Here is a 20,419-nt window from a genome sequence, read left to right on the forward strand (position 1 = left end):
GACATCTACACTGCACTTTTACCGTGAACCTGAATCAGCTGACCTGAGCCAGTCATGGATCTTTTATGGCCCTGCAGTAGGGTTGCCAAGTGGTTTCAACAAAAATACCGGACACACTTGACATGACATCACAATCTACATTCCATCTTATTTAGAAAATACCCAACACTTATATTGTCTCCATTTGTTTCCCGAACAGAAAGCTCAAATACCGGACTGTCCAGTTCAAAACCAGATAGCCGGCAACCCTACACTGCAGACTTCCTCTGTGAACAAAAACTGTGCTTTTCCTACTTACATGGTTGCTGACAAGCAGAGATACCTGGGTAGCAGGTGAGTTATGGTAACTCTAGACAGTTCACAGTATTTATTGTGCTTTTGTCTTCTGCATAAAAGTCAGAGTAGATATTTCATACTGCATTATCTAGCTGTGCTGCTATTCGGTGACATTCATAATAACTGGCTTTGGAAAAAAAGAACAAAGATGGAAAGGAAGTTTGGAAGCCTTCCTCATGTGTTACTTTGCAACTTGTCTGCTCCCTTTTTGGCCTAGTCTGAAATCCATAGAAATCTACTGGACTACTTCCATTCCATTTTCAAGAGCGAGGTCTAAAGTAGCTGTGCTTTCACCATCCATGCATGTTGCCAGTGATTTGCTGTGGGGTGCAACTTTGAAATGCCACCAACTGGTTGTACCCTCCCTATTAGCTTGTGCAAAATACTGATTTGCGTACAAATAAACACAGCATATAGTAGGCCTGTCTGTCATGAAAGCTGTACTTCTTGGTTGCCATTTAGGAACAATCAACTCCAGGCCTCATTTGAGGCACATATGCAGTTGTCCATATGAAGTACCAATGTATCTCCCATCAGGCAATGTATGCCTTGAAAATCCTACAGTGTTTAATTGGGATGGAAGCCTAACTCACTGCCTCAAAGGGTCTGTGTCATTGGGTGTGTCTACACAGCAGCGTTATTCTGAAATAACAATGCGAGCATCTACACAGCAATTCTGTTATTTCAAAATAAATTCGAAATTACGGATGGCTTATTCTGTCTTCTGAAAACTTCATTGCACGAGGAATAACGCCTATTTCGGAATAGCTGTCATATTGACACTCCACTGCTGTTATGTCAAAATAGCTCCTCCCCAAGGCCATTCAAAGTAATTTACTCCCCTAGTGCCTCCTGGGGTTCTAAATTGAGGTAGCGCGTCCACATTAGAGAAGCCTGCATCCAACTAATTTTGAGGCTTCCCTGTAGTGTAGACGTGCGATTCTGAAATGATTTGAAAGCTATTTCAGAGCATTTCTTCTGGAATAGCTTATTGCAAAATAAGTGTGCAGTGTAGATGTACCCTTCGTGTGTACTTTATCATTTCCTACCAATTAATGGCAATTATGCGGCAAATAAATGACGAATACAGCCTTGGTCAAACTACACTAGGGGTGATTTTGTCTGTCAGAAGTATACATATTGCTCTGTTCATAGATCCAAAGGAAAAGAAGGAAAGAGTCCAGATTACAATATGCATTGATGTGTTTCACCTGGAGAATAATGCACAAACTCTTCCTTTGTAATACAAGAAATCACTTCCGTTGTCAGATGTGGAGTCAACATTGCTAGTGTATAAATAACAGTGGCACTCCAGTCCAGGGAAACATATAGTCGTATGGCTAAGGCACTAGACTCGGGACTTGAGAAGTCTGCTTCCACTTCGTAGCATTGCCACAGATGTCCCATGTGATCTTTAGCAACGCATTTAATTTCTCTGGGCCTCAGTTCCTTATCAGGAAAATGGGAACATCTTCTGTCCCATACTTCATCTTGTGCATTATGGTTGTAAGCTTTTACGGGCAGGGGCTGATGTGAACTCTTAGTAGGTGCATATACAATGCCTAGCTTGTTGGGTTCCTGGTTTCGGTTGAAGTGCCACTGTGATGCAAATATATAAATAATGCCATATTGACACGGGGCACTAAGAGGACTGCCCTCCAATGCAAAAATATTTAATTCCTCGATGTGCTATATCTCAGACGTACTCTGCTATTTGCAACCAGTTGGTATTTGTAGACTGGTGTGGTGTATTATTAATACCCCAAGCCAAAGAAGTACAAGAAGATTGCTATCCTTATTCTGAAGCTATAAAGATGCAAAGGACATTCTATTGATTTTTCTCTTTCTCTCTCTCTCTCTCTCTCTCTCTCAAGTACTTGTATTGCCCCCATCACCTTACAATCTTTAATGCATATAGTATTGCTGTAGACATGTCAGTCCCAGGATATTAGAGGGATAAGGTGGGTGAGGCAATAGCTTTTATTGGGCCAACGTCTGCTGGTGAGAGAGACAAGCTTTTGAACCATAGAGCTCTGGTTCAGGTCTCGGGAATGTACTAACTGCGTCATGGGTAACAATAAAGTGGAACAGCTTGTTTAACATAAGCAGTGAACAGTATTTCAAGAGACCACTCAAGGGGATGTGGCCTGTGAACACCTCTCCAACCATGGGGCGAGGGAGGTGGAGGAAGTGTGAGGGGAGAGGGTTACTGGTTTATAGATTGTTTGTAATCTGCCATAAATCTGGGGTCTCTATTCTGTCCCTGATTTTTAGTGTCTACCGAAGTTCTTAGCACTTGCCCAAGGACATAAAAAGCTAGGAACTGAAACTACATTTCCTGTGTCCCACTCCAATACCTTACCCACAAAACCACCCTTCTGTTATCCAGGCTGCCCTTCCTAAATCGGTGTGTTTGCTCTTTTGCCATGTTATACTTGTCCATTTGGGGAAGAACACCTGTTAGTCAATCTTGTCCGGCTGTGCATGTTGATTCCAATTTCAGTGTCCGCCAAATTACGAGATGAAGTAATAAAAACAAATAGAAGTAACAGTAATCAGTGTGTTAAGAAAAGCTCTCTACCTCGCACTTACATAGCATTTCTAGTCTTCAAGAGTCACACACTGATTTTTTTTTTCAACTCTCTCTGGCATCAACACCCAGCGAAATTCCTCATCGCACCATGCAGGACCTTGGATTCAATGATAATTCGACATTAAGTGCTTCACTTACTGAAACACCAGCTCTGCTTCCTCTAACTCTTGGATTTTAGTTGGAGATCTCCTGTCCAAACACTTGCCAAGCCTTACATGATGATGATGTTGCTGCTGCTGCTAAGTATCAATGACGTTTTATGTTGTGGTGTACTTTCCAAAGGTTGGGCACTCCAGGACCTCCACTGCGCTAGGTGCTGCACAAACATGCTGTAACCAGCTGTCCGTGTCCCAGAGAGTTTACTTACCAGCAGAAATTTGACAACATCACTGTCTGGTATTGGTACTTGTAGGTTTTTCAACATCTGCTAGCATTTTAGTTACAGAATATCTTCATTAAGTGCCCTAAAATGGCCTTTTCAGATCTTTAGGTGTTGTACAATCATTATAAAAAGATAGATTTTTGAAAGGGTAGAGGGCAAAGGTTAGATCTTGGGCCTCTTTCCTGTTACCACAAATGTCAAACTGTCTCGGAGCCAAAAGAAACCTCTCTCCTACTGTATCTGGCCCACAAAAATGCTATGTACTGGATCTGATAACAGGGATTCTCTTCTCTCCTACCTACTGTTGACTGCATCTTTCCCTCTGAATCTTAGCAAATGTTGAATAATAATAATAAGCATTTTAAAAAAAATTGTGCATAAAATAAAAACCATGGCTCAGTAAAAGAAAAGCCTTTAGCTAAGGGTGGTACTCTCTTCATTTTCCTTCAGTGCATGCTTCATGTTCGAAACTATTCCCCCTGGCAATGCATAAAACAGAAACTTCTTCATTTTCCCCCACCCCAGGAAACACTTTGGCAGCAAATTGCTTCTAATGTTCCTCTCTGCATATTGAAATTATTTTTGTCTAGCTATGAATGTATTCACACAAAGCACCGTGAGTGTCTACACTCTGCTACACTGGATAATTACAGTGTAAATGCAGGTAAATCCAATTAGGACAACATACATGGTTGGAGACAGATTTTCATGCGCTGCAGTGACATTCTGAAAATCTACAACCGCAAGTGGAGGCATGATCAGTTTTATGGTGCTGAACCTGCACAGGTTAATACTTCTGAAAATTTGTTAAGCAGGTAAGTTGTTCCTCTGATGTCAAAGGGGGCTGTTTAAGGGCACACAGCTCTTAACACATGTTGTTGTTGTATTGTCTTGGGGATGCATTTAGAAGGCATCGATCAGGAAATGGTTGTTCTAGGTACGGTGCATGAACGTGGCAAAAAGATGGGTTGTGAACTGCAGAGTTTACAACCTAACACCAGAGGGACTGGGCAGATATTACAACCCATCCGGGGGAGGAGATCCCAAGGTAACGATGAGACAATTAAAATAAACCGAAGTATTTATAGGGCACCATCTGCCTCAGCGATGTGTGATGAGTTTTAAGAAGGCTTTGGAAGGGAGAATAACGTAGTGGCTTTGTGGACATTTATGTGGAGCTCCTTCCATGCGTAAAAGAGAGGCAGTGCAGACAGCTCAAAGATACGTGTTGGGAAACGTGACAGGCTGTTGTTGGTAGAACAGAGTCAGGGATTTATGGCTTGAGAGATATGTAACAGAGCGGGTGTGTCTATTGTAGGATCAGTCTCTAACGTTCTAGCAAAGCGACACAGTATTGTCAAACCCAAACATACAAAAATGAGTCCAGTTCCCAAATGGATGAGATTTATGTTTTTTTAAAGCCAGATTTAAAAAAAAAAAAAAAAAAAAAAAAAATTTGGGGCTCTCTTGTTTTCCTTCTGGTGATTTGAGCCTTTAAGGGCATATCTACACTAGGAAATTATTTTGAAATAATTAAACTTGAAATAATAACTTGCGAAATAACTATTTTGAAATAATTTAAAAAACAACAAATAGTCTTGCAGCCCCTTAGAGACTAACAAAAAATATAGATGGTATCATGAACTTTCATGGGCACAGCCCGCTTCTACATTTTGTATTCGTCTCTAAGATGCTGCAGGACTATTCATTGTTTTTTTTTTTTTTAAGTGTTTTCAGGTACAGACTAACATGGCTACCCCCCTAAGACATTTTATATTTTGAAATGAGCGTTATTCCCTGAGGAAAGCAGGAGCACAGATTTCGAAATAACCAGCCTGTTATTTTGAAATAACGGGCTTGGTACTGTGGACGGGCCGCTTGTTGTTTTGAAATAAAAGAGGTTATTTTTAAATAACTCCCTAGTGTAGACCAGGGCTAAGAGTGCAGTTTGCTTACACTTTCATGCTTTTCGCCAGAACCGCGAGGGCTAGAAACTTTTTTTTAAATGAAAACTAAGAGTCTTCCTTAATCATGTGCCACCAGGATCCGGGGCTTGTGATAATATCGCAAGCTTTAACGACACATGCAAATAGGGCATTTTGTTGTTGGGCCAAATTAATTGCTCCTTTCTCTGGCTATACTGACTATGGAATATGACACGCAATTATTTAGTATTTGTTTAGTTTGAGCCCTGACGGTGTTCGTGGCAGTCCAGACAATAATAATGTTTCCTCACAGGAGGTTAGTATTTAAATCAAGTTCACGCATGTGCGCATTTGGCAAGTGTCAGGTTGGGGGATATCATTCTTTGGCTCCATGAGTGGTATGGTAAAAATGAATCTATTTTTGAAAATGTAGCAAGCTGGAATTTGACCCTCCACCTTGATTGTAAAGTGGCTATAAAGTGAATTTGGAAGGCTGTTACGACGACAGGCTGGTGAGGGAGAGCAGGATTTTGCATCTGTAGCTGCGAGCCATGTGGCTCTTCTGGATGGTAGCAGAATTTTCGGAGACAAAAAAGACTTGGTGTGGGGAGGTTATTTCTATCTGTCAGCATCCTGTACCAGCATCCACCAGCATTAGCTACTATATGGTGGTGCCTGTAATGATAACACTGTTCACATGACCTGATCTAATGCCATTGAATAGTTCCGTGATCAGCCAGCACAGCCCATAAGACAATATAGCAAGAGTAACCCAGCGGTCATGCTTTCTAGTATGCTCCTGGTGAAGGCAAGCCTAGGCAGAATACCCAGGCCAGTATCTCAGGGCCATCAGCACTCCTTTGACACTATTGGTCACACCACGCTAGATCGTATTTTGGCTGGAGCAAGCATCCCCTTAATGGAAATATATTTCTGACCTCTGATGTTCTCCACAATACCTTGTGGAGTGAAAATGAGACCAGTTCTTCCTACCCATGTGTGCAGGGCCCAGAGGAGGACAGAAGAAGCTGCCATATCACTCAAAATTGCTCTCCTCTCCCTTAGTGCTCACAATTGTGGATCCCAGCAGAGCAACCTGCCTAAGAGAGCTGGGGCGGGGATAGGGCAGCGGAACGTGGATGGGCAGAGGAGCGTACATACACAAGGCACCAATCATAGAAGACTAGAACTGGAAAGGACCTCAAGTGCCAGGACCCAGCACCATCTAGACACTCCCTGATAGAAGTCTATCTAACCTGCTCTTAAATATCTCCAGTGATGGAGATTCCATAACCTCCTTGGGCAATTTATTCCAGTGTTTAACTACACTGACAAGTAGGAAGTTTTTCTTAATGTCCAACCTAAACCTTCCTTGATGCAGTTTAAGCCCATTGAAAGTAGGAATAAGAGATCCTCCGGAATAGGGCTTGGGAGACCAAGCTTCAGATCCGTGCTCTACCTGATTTGGAGCAGGGCCTTAAACCCCACTCTCTTCCCATCCCAATTGAATGCCTTAAATATGGTGCAATTGTCTGTATGGGGTGGGTCTCGTGGTGGTTGTGAAAATGTAGCAAAGGTCTCCTATTTGTTCCAGTGCAGAATGAAAACAAACCCCAAACCCTCAATTCTCTTTGTCCCTCCAGCTTTTCTCTGAGCCTCTCTCTCTCTCTCTCTCATATTCTTTGTTTTTAACTACTGGTGAGTTCATTATCGATGAGGTTCTCTCCTAAGGTCTGTTCGTTTTGCACTCATCTTTTAGTAAAAGGAGAGAAGCCAAAAGTTCTTGCTCTACATGTGTTAAATTCAATAGGCCAAAATGTTTAAGAACCCACAGGCCTATTTTTGTAGTTTGAAATTTCTAACTGTCTGATCATGACGGCATGAAGTTCACTCCCTGAGCAGCAAAGATTGATTTCTCCTTAGAGTCGCCAGGCTCTCTGCAGAAGTATCCTTTCCCGTTATGTTTTGAAAGTCATCAGACACGCTGTTATAAATGATCACTGAAGATTACTGAAGATGCTGTAAAATAATAGCGAACCAAGTAGCATCTGTAATTTCCACGGCTGGTTTGCAATCATCGCTCAAAATGAATCCTATCTGAGTTGTAGGGCTAAACTTTTTTTTTTTCCTTTTCTTTTTACTGCTCTGTACTTGAAATAGACCTGGTGCCTCATGAATTTTTATGCAAAACACCGGGCTGCAATACACTGCACAAGCAAACTCTTTGTGAAGATCAAGACTGTTCTCCGGAAATTGTGGAGTGAGGTCTGCATTTCCAGCTACGGTGAGGTTTTATTATAGTCTACATAAACCTGAGCTGCTTCTGCTCTTCTCTATCAATTTGTGAAAGGTGGGGTAATCCTAATATTGCCTGAGCTGATTTTTTTCCCACCATCCCAGTTTAATAGGTGTCTGTCTCACTGATTAGCATAATCATCAATTCAGTATCATCAGTTTTCTTATGAACCATCGACATAGGTGATAGAGTATGAATGAACCGATTTTAATGGAAAATGCACTACAATATTTGTGTACTTTGATAAACGCCCTACAGTAAGGCCCTAATCTGGGAAAGTTCTCCAGCAAAATTTAAGCATGTAAGTGCTTCTACTGGCTACTAAATTACTCACAGATTCCATGCCTGCCTGCCCAGGGGTCACCAGCGGCCCATAGGACTGGGAGTCTGTCTCATTGTATATTTGGGTCTTGCACAAGGACCGGGGGTATTGAACCAGCGCCACAGAGTAGCTAATGTGCAAGAACTTTGGAAGTCAGGGCTGGAAGCCATCTAGTCTCCTGGGCCTTGAGGTGCAGCCAGGACTGCCCCACTCCTATGTGTGGGTTTCCTGGTGACTCGGAACCGGCCCCATTTGGTCAAAGCTGAATCAGTCAAGTTGTCGGAGAGGCCAAGCCGGCTTCTTTCTCCATGGGGACCGGCAGGAGCAATAGCTAAGCACTGGGTGCTGAACCTTTAAATTGTGCCCCCCCACCATCAAGAGTTTTGAGTCTTCTCTGCCAATGATCTCTCTTCTTTCTACACCCAGAATGGGGGATGGTATGAACATACTTCAGTAGCTTCTACCTTCTACTCATCTGGGGAATGAATATCCACTGTGGCCAGGGAATACCTATACTTCATGTTCCCTGCTTGGCATAATTGCTCCATGGGGGTCAGTGGTAGCCATTGTCATTGGTTGCTGTAGACTACACTGGGAACGGGGCCAGCACAGAATTGAATCCAGGTACGCCTGTGCCAGGGAGGTGGCTTAAAAGCCACTTTGTCCCCCCTGCTACCATCCCTACCATTCCTGGAGTTGATGAACCTCGTTTCATGTTTTCCCACTGTCTCGACAGGGCGGGGGCTGACAACATCAGATGCTCTTGTGGGCTTCCCTTACATCTTACACAAGCAGGAGTTCTGGCAGCCAACGTGGGTGCCCTCTGAGTTCCATTTAGCAAGCCTTAACTAGACTCGCTACATTGAACTCTGGAAGATCAATCGTGGCGGCATTGATCTTCCGTCTATTGAAGACATGGCCTAAGTTAGAAATAGAAGAGGCGTTTAATACCTCCATGAAACTAAAAGCAGCCATCAAATGCCTCAAATAGGGATAAGCTCCTGGGGTTGATCAGAATTCAAACGGTTGTGCTAAAGGCAGGAGGCAGCTGATTTAAGCAGCTAACACAACGCTAATGAAATATGGGTGAAAGGACAAATGCCAGAGCCTGGCAATCTAGTATCACTGTGGCATTGCCACAAAAAGGTGATCTTCCTCAGTGTATGAACTGGAGAGATGTGGAACTGCAGTTAATCTCAAGGAGAGTATTGGCTACCGGTATGTAGACTAGAATGAAGAGGCAGGGGATGGAATGTAGTGAGAACAGGCTGGGTTCTGTCCAGCATGTTGTTGTGAACATATATTCATTCCTTTAGAGATGACCAAAAAAAGATTCTGCTTAACAAAAATCCATCAGAATTAGCTTTGTTGACTTTCAGAAAGCGTTCAATAGCATCCATAAAGAGACCCTCTGGAATATTGCCTGAAGCTACAGGATACCAGGCAAGCTGATCACATAATAAGGAGTCTGTGATGGACAAGGGACGGAATGATTGGCCTTACTTCCAAGGTAAAACAGGAAACAGCAAAAACTGGATTGAAAGTAAATGTAGAGAAGACCAGGATTTTTGCAGATAGGAACCTGGACAACTGATGTACCAGGGTACACAGCTGGAAAAGAAATTGACTAGGTAGGAAGAGCTGTTTTCTGGAGAGCGAGGTGACTCCTGAAGGTGACTGGGTTATGTAGGCTTCGTCTCGTTTACTTAGTTATAAAAAGGATATAATAAATGTTCCTTATCTTATTTGGAATGTTTCCTTTTTGAATATTTGCATGTAAACAACATTGTATTTTTTGGGCAAAGTATTATTTGTGGGCAATATTTTTGTTTAGATCAAGTTGATCCAACACTGATTCAAAATTTAACTCTATTAACTGGACTGCACTCTCTTGTAATGGGCCCTGTTTCCTGTAGCAATGTATGTATTTGTTTTTGTTTAAACTGTTATACAAAAATTAGTGTGGGGGTTTCTGTCTTTGTCTTACAGATTTAAAAGGATGCAACAGAAAACAATTAACTCGTGTTGCCTACTATAAAGCCTATTCCCTTAAAAGTTGTTTAATTTTTATACATTCCTTGTGAACTTTTCTGAATTCTGAGCCAGAGTCTTTTTAAAATCTTGTTGTAACGAGACGGCTCTTTTGTATGAATTTGTGAAGTTCACTGTCAATTCAGATCAATAAATCCTGAACCAATGGAGCTTTTTAATATAACTTATAGAAGAAGAAAGTGCTATGAGTTTGATTACATCTCAAAAGCTGGAGGAAGCAAAGAACAAATACAATATCAGAATAATGATTTCCCACCCCTCCCTAGTTTTAGCTAGTGAAGTGTGTATTAGTCATTCCGGTTGATTCATAGCTGATGGTTTACCTCTTCAAGAGTGAGTACAATATGTTTCTTTTAAGACACAATTATCAGATCTGCAAAACACTGCTTAACTGATATTTAGCCATATTATAGCTGCTGTGGCTAGCACCTCTATAAATTGGGGTTGTATCAGCATTTCCATTGTAAGTATAACATTTACACAACTACCAGCCTCCTTGATTTATATTGTGTTCTTGCACTGTAACACAGAATCACATTTGCTTTGTTCACTCTATCCATACAGCACTATATGTAGGGCTGGGGACTCCGGGGATTTTTCTTCAAGTGCTCCCAAATATTCTCTCCTAGGCTATAAAGCACAGCATTGCCTTTTCAGCAAATATAGCTGTTGGGGTTTTTTTTATTCTTTGCTCTGAGACATTATTCTGTTTATATGCTGTATATCTGGATTAAGATGCATTTTCAATTTACCAGTCCACATACTCACGGCAGGTGCTCTAAATCCTTCCATGTCTTATTTGTGGAATTACTAGGGAAAGAACTCCCGCCTGTCCACACAGAGGGTTATATGCTGTACCCAGGATGATTGCTGTAGAGTTAGGGTATTGATTTGGAGCTCAGTCCCGAGACACTGAATAGCTCCAGCTCTTAACATCTGATTGAAAGGAAAATTGAATTTAACGAGTCTGGCAAAATTGATACGTCTAATAGGCACATGTCACACTAAAGATCCATATATGAATAGTCTATAAAGGGCTAATATATGATTAGTAGATGATGTAAATATGTCACAGATATGAAGAGTAATGTGTTATAGACAGGCGCAGCAGAAATTTTTATCATTTTCATGGGTATTATTTATTTTTAAAAGATTTTTCTCTCTAAATTTTCATAGTTGTGGGAGATGATGCAGGTGGGGAAGGCCAGATAGCTATTTAATGACAAAGGTTGAGATTAAAAAAGTTAAAGCTTAATAAACTGTTAAAACACAAATTTTCAATGTCCCATGTCAAAATATATAAGCCTTAGGTTGACAAATGTGCTCTGTTTTTACTAGGCTATTTGCAACAAATGAAATTAAAAACTTTTTAATCACTGAATTTTAATTGTCAGAGCTCAAGCAACATTTTTCTTACTTTGCCTCTCTGTATTTTTTGACTATCATTGGAAATATTTTGGACAATTTGATACATATGGTGAAATGAACATTTTATCAACATTTATTGATAAAAATATGGGATCCTTCCAAACCTGATTATGGATGGACCTAAACCCCTCAACAGAAGGTGATCAGCTGATTATAAGTCATGGTGACAAGTAACCTATTGTAACCTCTATAACAAGTTGCAACAACGAAGTCACCATTTATTAAAATATCTGAGAGTCTCTTATAAATGTGTAGATGGAGCCATAACATAACAGTGTGTCCCATGTGACTTGACTGAATTTTCACCCGTTTTGTGTCATACCCTGTTGCATCCAGGGGAGCCGATAGAAGTTCCAGGACTGTGGGCCAGGAGTAGGGGCCTGGCTCTCTGCTCCTAGAAGGGGTGGGGGGGCTCTGGCTAGCCTTCTTCCTTGCTACCCCTTCAGTGCCACCCTGGTGCTATGCAGCATGCCATGTTGGGCTCCAGTGGCAAATTAAAGGGCCTGCGACCTAGCCGTTGCCATGGCCACTGTAGCGGTGGTGATAGCTGGGAGCTCTGGGCCCTTTGGAATTGCCAGGCCTCAGGACGGTTGCCCATTTTGCCCCCCCCCCCCCCCGTTGATGTGCTGAAGGTGCAGCCAGGCCCACCAGCGACATGACCAGTTCTCATATTGAAGGTGTAAAACCCATTAATTTCCACCTCTCTTTGCTATCTTGACTGAAGTATGTGTTTAGTTCGGTCATGTATGAATCAACGAATGGTTCTGTTTTTCACCATAAGATGGGTCCATTTCATTTCAAAATATCAAAAAGACACTTTGCCAACGTGGCCTCCTCTTCCCAGCTCATGACCTACTGTGGGAAATCTTGACCTTCAAGTCCTCCTGCATTGCATTATGGATAGTTTAAAGCTCTCCATTTATAACCCACATTTGAGCCATGTCAGCCATTCCGGTCAGTAAACTGTATACACTTGCCAATATACGATGCTGTCGTAACTGAGAGGCTGGGTGGGTGAGGTCATCCCTTTTATTGGACCAACTTCTGCTGGTGAGCGAGACAAGCTTTTAAGCTTACTCAGAACGGTTACTTCTGTCACAACTGTTGGTAACCTCAGCAGGGAGGGCCAGGACTCAATGGGCAGGGAGAATGAAGAACTCTTCCAACCCTTGGGTTGTTCATAAATTGATATGCACTCTCAGAAAGGTGTGGGAAGAGACTCATATTGCAGGTGCTCAGAGGCTGACAGTGCTGTTACCTATAGACCCCATCTTACAAAGCCAGCGCCTTTTAAAGAGCTCTTTAAAATGGTCACTCAGTGAGGTCCCTGAATGTATTCACCTGCAAATCCAGTGGTAACGTTTTTCACCACCTTCAAAATTGTATTAACAGCTTCCTGGAGGCTTTTGCCCTTGAGCCATTTTTCACTCTAGCAACTTTTCTTTCATTCTGTCCCTTGACTCCACAGGTCATTAACCTCAAGGGCGGAACTTCATTGAATACTTTGAAAAACAAGTCCACTACCATTTCCCTTGTCTATCTTGGTGGTGATACAAGGTGTTCAAAGAATTCCAGCCCTTTTTTGACCTGCCCGTCCTGAAAGTTGCTCATACTTTTGCAATTTTTCAGCAACCTGTGTTATATCACATGCATCTGACGAAGTGGATCTTTGCCCACGAAAGCTTATGCTCCAACACTTCAGTTAGTCTATAAGGTGCCACAGGACTCCTCGCCGCTTGTGTTATATCAAATATCCCCCCATTTTATCTTCTTAAATATTTACAACAGATTGAACCTCTCTCATCCAGAACACTCTGGTCTGGAAACATCTGTGGTCTGGCATGATTTTAGTTAGCTGAATGTCCACTTTTCATGGGGGGTGGCCAAGTTTCTCGCAGTCCCATAAAGTTTGTTTATGGCCGCCAGTACTAGTTTTCACTGTTCTGTGCTAGTATTTAGCTCTAATTTACCCCTAAAAGTCCTCTAAGAGCTAAATCAGTAAGCAGTGGAAGTGTTGGTAATGCTGCTAAACAATATTAACCTCCCCGGGTCTGGAAAATAATCTGGTTTGGAACCCGTTAGGTCCCAAGGGTGCCGGGCAAGAGAGGCTCAACCTGTAGAATGCTTTTGTCTTGCATCAAGCTAGTTGGGTAAACTCAGCCAGTTTGGTGGATGTTTTTGTTTTGCTTTGCATACTTGGATACTGAAGCCAATAGGAAGGTATTTTCTTCTGGTAGCGCATAATGACCCACAATGTAAAGATGACCTAAACCATTGTTCAGCCTCAAAGCTGACTTTGACTTTTGTGATAGAACCAGACCTGTGAACATTCCTCCAGAGATGGGAGAGCTCCAAAATTGTTGCTCTCCCTATCTAATACTGTGTGCAACAAAAATACAAGCTGTTAGCTGATTCTATCTCTGGATATATGGTGATTGTTTTGGAATGACAGTGCAGTTGGTGAGCCCGGATTTCCTACTCTGAAATTTGTCCCAGAGTAGCAGTTTAGGGAAAAGTGAAGTTGGCTAGCCTAGTTTTAGTATATTAAACCTCTGCTTCTTTGATCCCAGGATAATATATGCATTTTTGGATTGGATTTCCTGAGATTGGGCTAACAACTCAACTAAATAAATCCAGAGTCTCCAGCAGTCCACAGGAACTATACTAAAACTGAGAGAGCAGGATGTTTTGTATTGTATTGGCCAGATTCTCTGTTGGTGCAAAAGGCCACTGCTTCACCGACTTCAGTGGAATTAAACCCATTTACACTCTTGAGTGCCTGGCCCCTGTATTTCCATCACAGAAGATCCAGAGGCGTAAAGGGCAGGAACTAATTTAATATTTAGGGCATGAGTGATGGAAATGCTTCAGAAAGTTCTGTTCCTCCCAACTCTCCCACCTTTTCAGAGTAAACAGCCAATTAAAATTCTCCTTTAGTCAGAGTGATAGGAGCCTAAGCTGGGACCTTAGAAGGATCTGAGGTCGGTATCTGTTGTCACGGTGACATTCCAGGTGGCTGTGGCATGCAGGAAAATGGTAACCGTGACGTTTGAAGTGGCTCATAGATCAAATACAACAGCAGTTTTCAAGCTGTGGGTTGGGACCCCATTTTAATGGGGTTGCTGGAGCTTGTTTAGACTTGTTCATGTCTGGGGTGTCAGCTTTGGGGCTCAGGTTACAGGCCCCCTGCCTGGGCTGGTGGGACTTGGGCTTTGCCCACCCCTCCAACAATGACAGTGGGGCTCAGGTGGGTTCAGACTTCCATCCTTCCACTTGGCGTCATGTAGTAACTTTTGTTGTCAGGAGGGTGTCGCGGTGCAATGAAGTAGAAAGAACAAACTTTGATAGTGTTTCAAGGTGTTGGCTTTATAGCCCTGGAGACTATATCCTCTCTCTGTGAGTCATGGACAGTGACTCAGCAATCTTTTTACCAATATTATTGTTGAGGGCCTACTTCTAGGGCTGTCAGTACCCTACAACCCTCTTAACTGTGGGTATGTCTACACTACAGCATTATTTCGAAATATCTAATTTCTAAATAGTTATTTCGAAATATCTTATTTCGAAATAACGCGTCTACACTAATTGGGTGCTGCATCGCATTTAAGGCCAGCCAGCAGGGCATCCTGGGAAGGGCTAGAGGCCCCCTATTTTGAAATAAGCATCTACACAGCGCTTATTTTGAAATAGCAAGTTTGAAATTGGTGCTATTCCTTGTGGAATGAGGTTTACCAATTTCAAAATAAGCCCTCCTCTATTTTGATTTAATTTCGAAATAGCAGTTGGCTTGTGTAGATGCTAAGAACGTTATTTTGAAATAATGGCTGTTATTTCAAAATAACTTTACTGTGTAGACATACCCTGTGGCAACCTCATGGTATGATGGAAGGAGGCCACCTCTCAATTTAACCATAACTTAGAAAGACACCACTACTATACTGAGCAGAAGCAGCTCCGTGGTGCTGTAAGCTGGGCCGAGCGAGCTCATGTCTCCCTGGCAGTGTTCCATGAGGGACTCCGGCAATTGAAAGCAGAAGAGGGAGGAAAACGGCAGCAAAATAACTTGGACAAAAGAGGGCTTGGAGTTGTCAGGTCTTTTCTCCCCCAAGGAGAATTGTCAGAAATGTGAGTGCTACTGTTGCTTTTTGTCAGGTTGAGGGGAGAATAATGTGGGGAGAGGGACATAAACTTCATTCAGTTTTTATTGCTTTTAAATTCCTTCCCTTCCTTCTCTTGATAAGTGTTTCAAGTTGCAGACTCAACTTTTCCTTCCTTCAGAATGGAAACAGTTAGGACAATGTCTTCTGGGTTCTTTGTGGGAGAAGCCCTTCATTTCCTCCTCTACTCTTCGAGTGTAGAATTTCAGACCTTCTTTAACAGCCAAGAAAGCACCACTCAACCCATTGGCTCTTGCTAAACATGTCTCCATGAAGCTTATGCTAATTCTCTTCTGATTAAGTCACAGTCTTTGCCATTTGTTACACTAAATTGATTCTTGGGGAGTTGTCTCAATAAAGCAGATGGTCCCAGTTAAGTGTGTAGCTGTGAAGTGGAATATAGCTTGAGCTGATAAAAAAAAAGTCCAAACATATTTTTTGACAGAAAATGGCTTTTCCAATTCAATTCACATTTGTTGGCATCCTGTCCATTTTCATTCTGCTTTCCAGCAACTGAAAGGCAAAGGGTTCATCTCTATATTTGGGCCATTGTTCGCTTCCCCAGTGTGGGCTAGGGACCGATATGGGGACTGCAACAGGAACTCTGGTCCATGCTGCCCAGAAAAATGGTGCTGTAAATGGAAGAAAAAAAAACCAATTAATTTTTGTTTAAATTATTTACAGGAAAAGTCATGGCCTGAGCAGCTCTAAATACCATGTATTCAATTTCTATATTGAATCTGGGCTTTTATTTGGTGCATCTGTTGGTGAACAATACAGAACCTTTTTTTATATTATTATTATTTTTAAATTTCTGTTTGATCAGGGATATACTTATATAAGTTGACATGGGATAATGTATTGACTTACAAGTTGGTATTGCTGGTAGATTTTCGGATTAAGGGGGGTTTCTTGTCTCTTTCCATGAGAGAATTTTTGACACAAAATATTCTTTGTGGGAATGTAGGAGGTGACTGAAACTAGTATAATTTTGCAAGAATTGAAAATATTCATACTAGATTTGCCACTGGCCATTTCATTTGGAATAGAAAGCATTTCTTTTTCCTGTAGCTCAGTTATGAACTTGTGCATGCTATAATCTATACAATTTTATAACTCTATACATTCAACAATTAAAAAAAAAAATCCTGCCAGAAACCATGTATTTGAGACCATGCTTCCAAAATTATAGGAAACTTATAAGAAATAAGAGGCTACATCAATTGCGTACCTTATTCCAAAACTGGGAGCGTCTACCCAGCACTTAGTTTGAAACAGAGCACTCTTCCTCTGCCTTCTCTTGCTCCTAGTACAATAAGGGTTACGGGATTCGGAGTAAGAAGTCCTCCAGCTTGACAGTATTTCGACATTGTTTTGAAATAACTGCCGGCTGTGTAGATGCAGACTAAGTTATTTCGCAATAATGCTGCTGTGTAGACAGATGTACCCTCAGTGACTATTCTGTTGTGAGTTGAGACTTCAGAAAGGCATTTACTTCTAAGCCATGACTCTGAGGGGAACTGCCACCACTGTCTCTGTGTTTTTATGGCTTTGATCCCACTAACCCAAGAGTCCCCAATGCGGTGCCCACGGACACCATGGTGCCTGCTGGGGCATTTATGTGTACCTGCCTAGTGCCGCCCCCGGGAGTGCGGCACATGCGTGGCCCTGCCCCTGGGTACGAGGCGCATGCGTGGCCCTCCCCAGGGCAGCCCGGCAGCCCCGCGTGGCGCCTGCCACCCAAAAAGGTTGGGGACCACTGCACTAACCCATAGACTTTATGACCAGTAAAGGCCATTATGATCATCCAGTTTGTGCTTCTACATAATGGGCCTTAATTTTCCCCACTAATCCCAGCATCAAGCCTGTAATATATTTTAGAAATATATCCAATGGGAGTTATGCACTTCTGAAAATCCTAGTAGGCGCAGATCTCCATCTTTAAGCACTTAAATCTAACCTCCAGCCTTTAGCTTAAACTTCAAGGGATTCATCCTATCCCCTTCGAGATGGTCCACTGGTTAATTATTAGAGAAGATCAAAACTCAGAATGAATGGTTTGCAGGAAACGTTGACATATCAATGTTTCCCCATTCCCGTTTGGAACCAAGGCAAATGTTTTTTGAAATGTCCTGTGAACTGGCTGTGACACTCTGCAGTTTGGGGGAGCATCCTGTAACCCCTATATTCCTTGTTTGAACATAATTGTGATATTGCATATAAAGCACGTCATGTGGGGTATTATGGGAAAGGATATGACTGTCTGAAAGTCACTGTTCTGTCCAAATATGTATAGGTTAAGTGCATATGAAATTACAAAATTGTATTTTATGTTTGTCACTAAAACATGCTGGAACCTGGAGAATCAGCTAGGGTGTGTCTAAACTACATGGCTCCATCGACGGAGCCATGTAGATTAGGCAGGACAGCAAAGAGAAATGAAGTGGTGATTTAAATAATCGCCGCTTTATTTAAATCAAAATGGCCGCCGCTGTGCTGATCAGCTGTTTGTCGGCACAGGGCGGCAGTCTAGACGGGGATCTGCCGACCCCAGAACCCTTCATCGGCAGATCCTTTATGCCTTGTGAAACTTGTTGTACTGTTCATCTTTACCAATAAATGTCTAGTACATTGCTCTGGTATTAATTGGCTGGCATATTTCCACTTTCCATTGATGAAATGGTGAACCAGTTAATACATTTGCAGTGTTCATCTGGAGCAGTGCAAGATGGTGTATTCCTGAGGCTGGGAGCTGAGGGGATTTGGCCGGTGCCTTTCTTTGAGTGATTCATGAGTGGCTCTGGGAGTATTCATGCCATCTGGCTGGGTGCTGGGCTTCCAACCTGTCAGGGTGGTTAAACACTGGAATAAGTTGCCTAGGGGGGTTGTGGAATCTCCATCTCTGGAGATATTTAAGAGCAGGTTGGACAGACATCTATCAGGGATGATCTAGATGGGGCTTGGTCCTGCCGTGAGGGCAGAAGATTGGATTCGATCACTTCTCAAAGGGAATGTCTATACTTGCACCCTATTTTGAAATAGGGATGCAAATGCAGCAATTCAAAATGGCAAATGAAGCCGGGATTTAAATATCCCATGCTTCATTTTCATAATCACGTTATGGCGCTATTTCGAGTTAGCGCTATTTCAAAATTAGCGGACGCTGTGTAGACGTGGTTATTTCAAGAGAAAACCCTTCTCTCGAAATAACCCTTATTCCTCGTACAATGATGTTTAACAGTTATTTCGAGAGAGAGAGGTTTTCTCTCAAAATAACCGCGTCTACTCAGCATCTGTTAATTCAAAATAGCGCCATAACACGATTATGCAAATGAAGCACGGGATATTTAAATCCCGGCTTCATTTGCCATTTTGAATTGCTGCATTTGCATCCCTATTTCGAAATTGGGTATGTCTACACTTGCACCCTAAGTCCCTTCCAGTTCTATTATTCTATGATTTTGTGAGAGATAGCCCAGACTGAAGAGTTAAGGGGGACACAGCAATCCCATCACCTCAGGTGGTACCCAGGGGATCCTGTTGCACTAGCTTTAAAAAAAAAAAGGCAGTTTCAGAAAATGTATGTTGGAATTTTGTACTGAATTTTATTTTATGAGACCGATTTGCTCCCCAGTAAATTGTACAGTGAAGTGGTAGGCGTGTGTAGATTGTAGTGAAAACAGAGAGGCATGAGGGTGATTAATTTTGAATGCAAATTAGCTCTTTAAAATTAGCTGTCTCCTTCAACCCCCAGTCTCCTCTCCCACTTTTGAAGAAGCCTTATTTTTTAATTTCACATTCTTCGCAGATGTTGAGATTCTTCCTGCTCATTTAGACTCATTTTTTGTTTCCGCTCTTCATATTTTTATTTCCTGCCTTCTTACCGTTCACCAGATCCTTTGTTCTTTACACTGCCTCCTATTTGTCTTTGATTATGTTCCTTGCCTCTCCTTAAAACACCGGTATCTCTTGTCCTTTCTGCCTCCTGAAAGTTTGCATTTCTTAAACTGCAGGTAAGAAAGAGTTTGGGGATGTCAATTTGCTAGCACTCTTCCGGTACAGCCTGGGCACAGCTATCACACTCTGTTCTCTGTAGTATATTAGGGTGTTCATTACGGAGAGTGGAAGGTTGTTAACAAGCTAACACAGAGACCGTTCCTTTATCCTTCTGCAAGAGACCATTAAAATGTAGGAAAAGGAGTTTAACTTAAAATTTGAGCAAATTTCATTTCTATTTATTAATGACATTTGCACTGCTGACGACAAGGCAGATTGACAGTCATGGGATATAAAGCGCTCAATTCGTCGACAAAGTAGGTAACAGAAGTGGCAGTGTTCTTTGGCCCTGCCGATTTTGGCTTCTCCCTGGCCTACTGATATTATCTCCAACAGGAATATTATTCTCTGTCCTTCTAATATCGCATTCTCTTTGCCCCGATAGGTGGCAATTAGTGCTGGGTATTTTGAGCTGTAGCTATCTGTCCTCTGAGAAGAGGGTGGAGACTTGAAAAATCACTACCCAAAGGCAAGAGTTTTACCATTACACACCAACCATTTTCTTTCACTATCAATTTTGGCTAGACTTAAACTGTCAGCCTCGCGGTGACTGTTTGATTCATTCTCTCTAAAGCCTCAGGCATTGGCCACCATCAGGAGACAGGCTGCTGGGCTGCACCAGCCATTGGGCTGACTCAGTGTGGTTGTTCTTACGTTCTTGTTACCAACCCTTTCAGTGCTCTGACTCTCCGGGGCATGTGCGCATTCCCGGATTCTCCATGTGGTCCAGCCTCTTCAAGTTTGGCGCTTTAGGCTTCTACACAGGGGCCTTCCTCTGGCTCTTAGATGCCACTGTTTGTCTGACCCGCCTCAGCAGTTTGGTCAAGGGAGGCTGCACAGTATGGCCACTTGCCTTCCCTATCCTTTGAATG

General features: G+C 42.3%; 1 protein-coding gene across 1 annotated transcript in view; it reads left to right on the forward strand.

Annotated features, from left to right (window-relative positions):
• The window catches only part of LOC149524113 (uncharacterized), a 194,950-nt gene that overhangs the window by 1,348 nt on the left and 173,183 nt on the right, over positions 1-20,419 (forward strand). Inside the window, exon 2 of the mRNA XM_089779548.1 lies at positions 200-333. Coding sequence (XP_089635674.1) covers positions 299-333 — 35 coding nt within the window. The 5' untranslated portion in view covers positions 200-298. The remainder of the gene's footprint in view (positions 1-199; positions 334-20,419) is intronic.

This window comes from Pelodiscus sinensis, chromosome 6, assembly GCF_052426305.1.
Source record: "Pelodiscus sinensis isolate ZL-2025 chromosome 6, ASM5242630v1, whole genome shotgun sequence".
Lineage (NCBI taxonomy): Eukaryota > Metazoa > Chordata > Testudines > Trionychidae > Pelodiscus > Pelodiscus sinensis.